The sequence below is a fragment of the Borostomias antarcticus genome, assembly GCF_949987555.1.
Source record: "Borostomias antarcticus genome assembly, chromosome: 25".
In the NCBI taxonomy this organism is placed as follows: Eukaryota; Metazoa; Chordata; class Actinopteri; order Stomiiformes; family Stomiidae; genus Borostomias; species Borostomias antarcticus.
The window spans coordinates 10,281,425-10,282,955 of record NC_140258.1 but is presented as its reverse complement, the minus strand read 5'-3'; the positions used below and the strand labels follow the sequence as shown (position 1 = coordinate 10,282,955).

Genomic DNA, 1,531 nt, shown 5'->3' with positions numbered 1-1,531 from the left:
TGCACACGACCAGGGGCAGGATGATCATCTTAAGCATCCTCAGAAGCATCTCTCCGGGAAAGGCGAAATAAGTCATCTGCGCCCTGGTGAGGTTCATATTCCTGACCATCATTCCCAGTCCTACGCCCACGAGGACCCCAGACACCGTCAATATCACCAGCAAATTCCTATTCAAAAACACGATCAACTTGTCTTTACAGCTTTTCCTTTCACTCTTCTCCAAGATTTTGTCGGTGGAGAGCGAGTTGGCCATTGCGTGCCCGTTAATTTCGCTCTTTTCCATCTTGGTGGTAAATTATTGGCGCCTAGAAATAAGAATAACGGTCTGTGCTGAATTGTCTGCTCCTTCTGACAGCGTGAGTGCGCACACACTCAGGCAGACCGAGGGACTCTGCTAGGATTGCCAGTGCTGTCTAACGCAACCTATGCCTCCGCCAATGGTGAGGGGGCGTCTGAACAAAAAATAGCAGGGCATGCGCACTTTCTTTAATAGTCTATTTTATGGCAAGACCAAATGATGCAACAGCAGGAGAAATTGCCAGGATCTGCAATAGCCATTATGCATTTCAGTGAATCAAAGTAGGCTATAGGCGTAAACGAGAATAAAGCATTTTATATAATCAATGGTAGGCCTATTGGATCGATTGTGCAAATTGTGTTATGGGCTTTTATCATTGCGATAGTCTACATACTAATAGCCTAGAGTTAGCTATACTATAGTGATGCCAACTCACTTGTGTTGTAATGTAGCCTATTGGAGATACCATTGTAGCCTGGCCGCTGGGTCCATCACAGTACAGTGTACCGAGATACCAGTCGGCAACCATTAAGCGGCCCGGTTGTGCTTCATGCAGAAAAATAAATCAGCTTATTTAGAGTTTTGTAGTGACCAAGGTGTAGTTATATCAGTGTTCTCTCACTGTTCTCTCAGTACTGTAATATATCAGTATTTGCTTCATATAGCCACCGAGACGTCACCAAAATAGTTTGTTCCCAAAATAACACGCGCAGCTGCCAAAGTGGAGAAGAGGGGTCTTCTGGCCTGGCCCCGCGCAATGCATCATAGTCTGTGTTAAACATGTGCGTTGGGGGTAGTTAAGTGTACAGGAGTCGCCTCTTCATTGGAAAAAGTAAGCTAGTTCTGCAACTACGCACAACAAAGGATGAATGAATGTGGCTGATGTGTATTAATCCAAGATGATTTATACTGTATACAAGTAAAAAGTACAAATCAAAGTGATTAATGTAATATGGAGCCACAGAACTTCTTGTTACTGTGTAGTAGCCTAATAGGGGTGTTGTCCGGTTTTGATAGACACTCAAGATGGACTGGTACATGTTCTGGACCGCTGAGTGGACCACGTAATAAAGAATGCTTTTCTTTAAAAACGTACAGTTCTGTCTCCGCCTCCACATGTGTGTCTAGGACATAAGAGTGGCAGTGGCTTCCAGCGCATGAAAATGTATGTTTTTATCCATCCCAGTATTAACACCTGATTCATGGTCCTCTCCTTTGACTGAATACGCTTAC

At 44.2% G+C, this 1,531-nt stretch overlaps 1 protein-coding gene across 1 annotated transcript in view; it reads right to left on the bottom strand.

The window, feature by feature from the left end:
• Positions 1-446, bottom strand: part of slc1a4 (solute carrier family 1 member 4) — a 14,134-nt gene extending 13,688 nt beyond the window's left edge. Inside the window, exon 1 of the mRNA XM_084458671.1 lies at positions 1-446. This exon is cut by the window's left edge and continues 229 nt beyond it. Coding sequence (XP_084314797.1) covers positions 1-283 — 283 coding nt within the window. The 5' untranslated portion in view covers positions 284-446.
• Between the last annotated feature and the right edge of the window lie 1,085 nt (positions 447-1,531).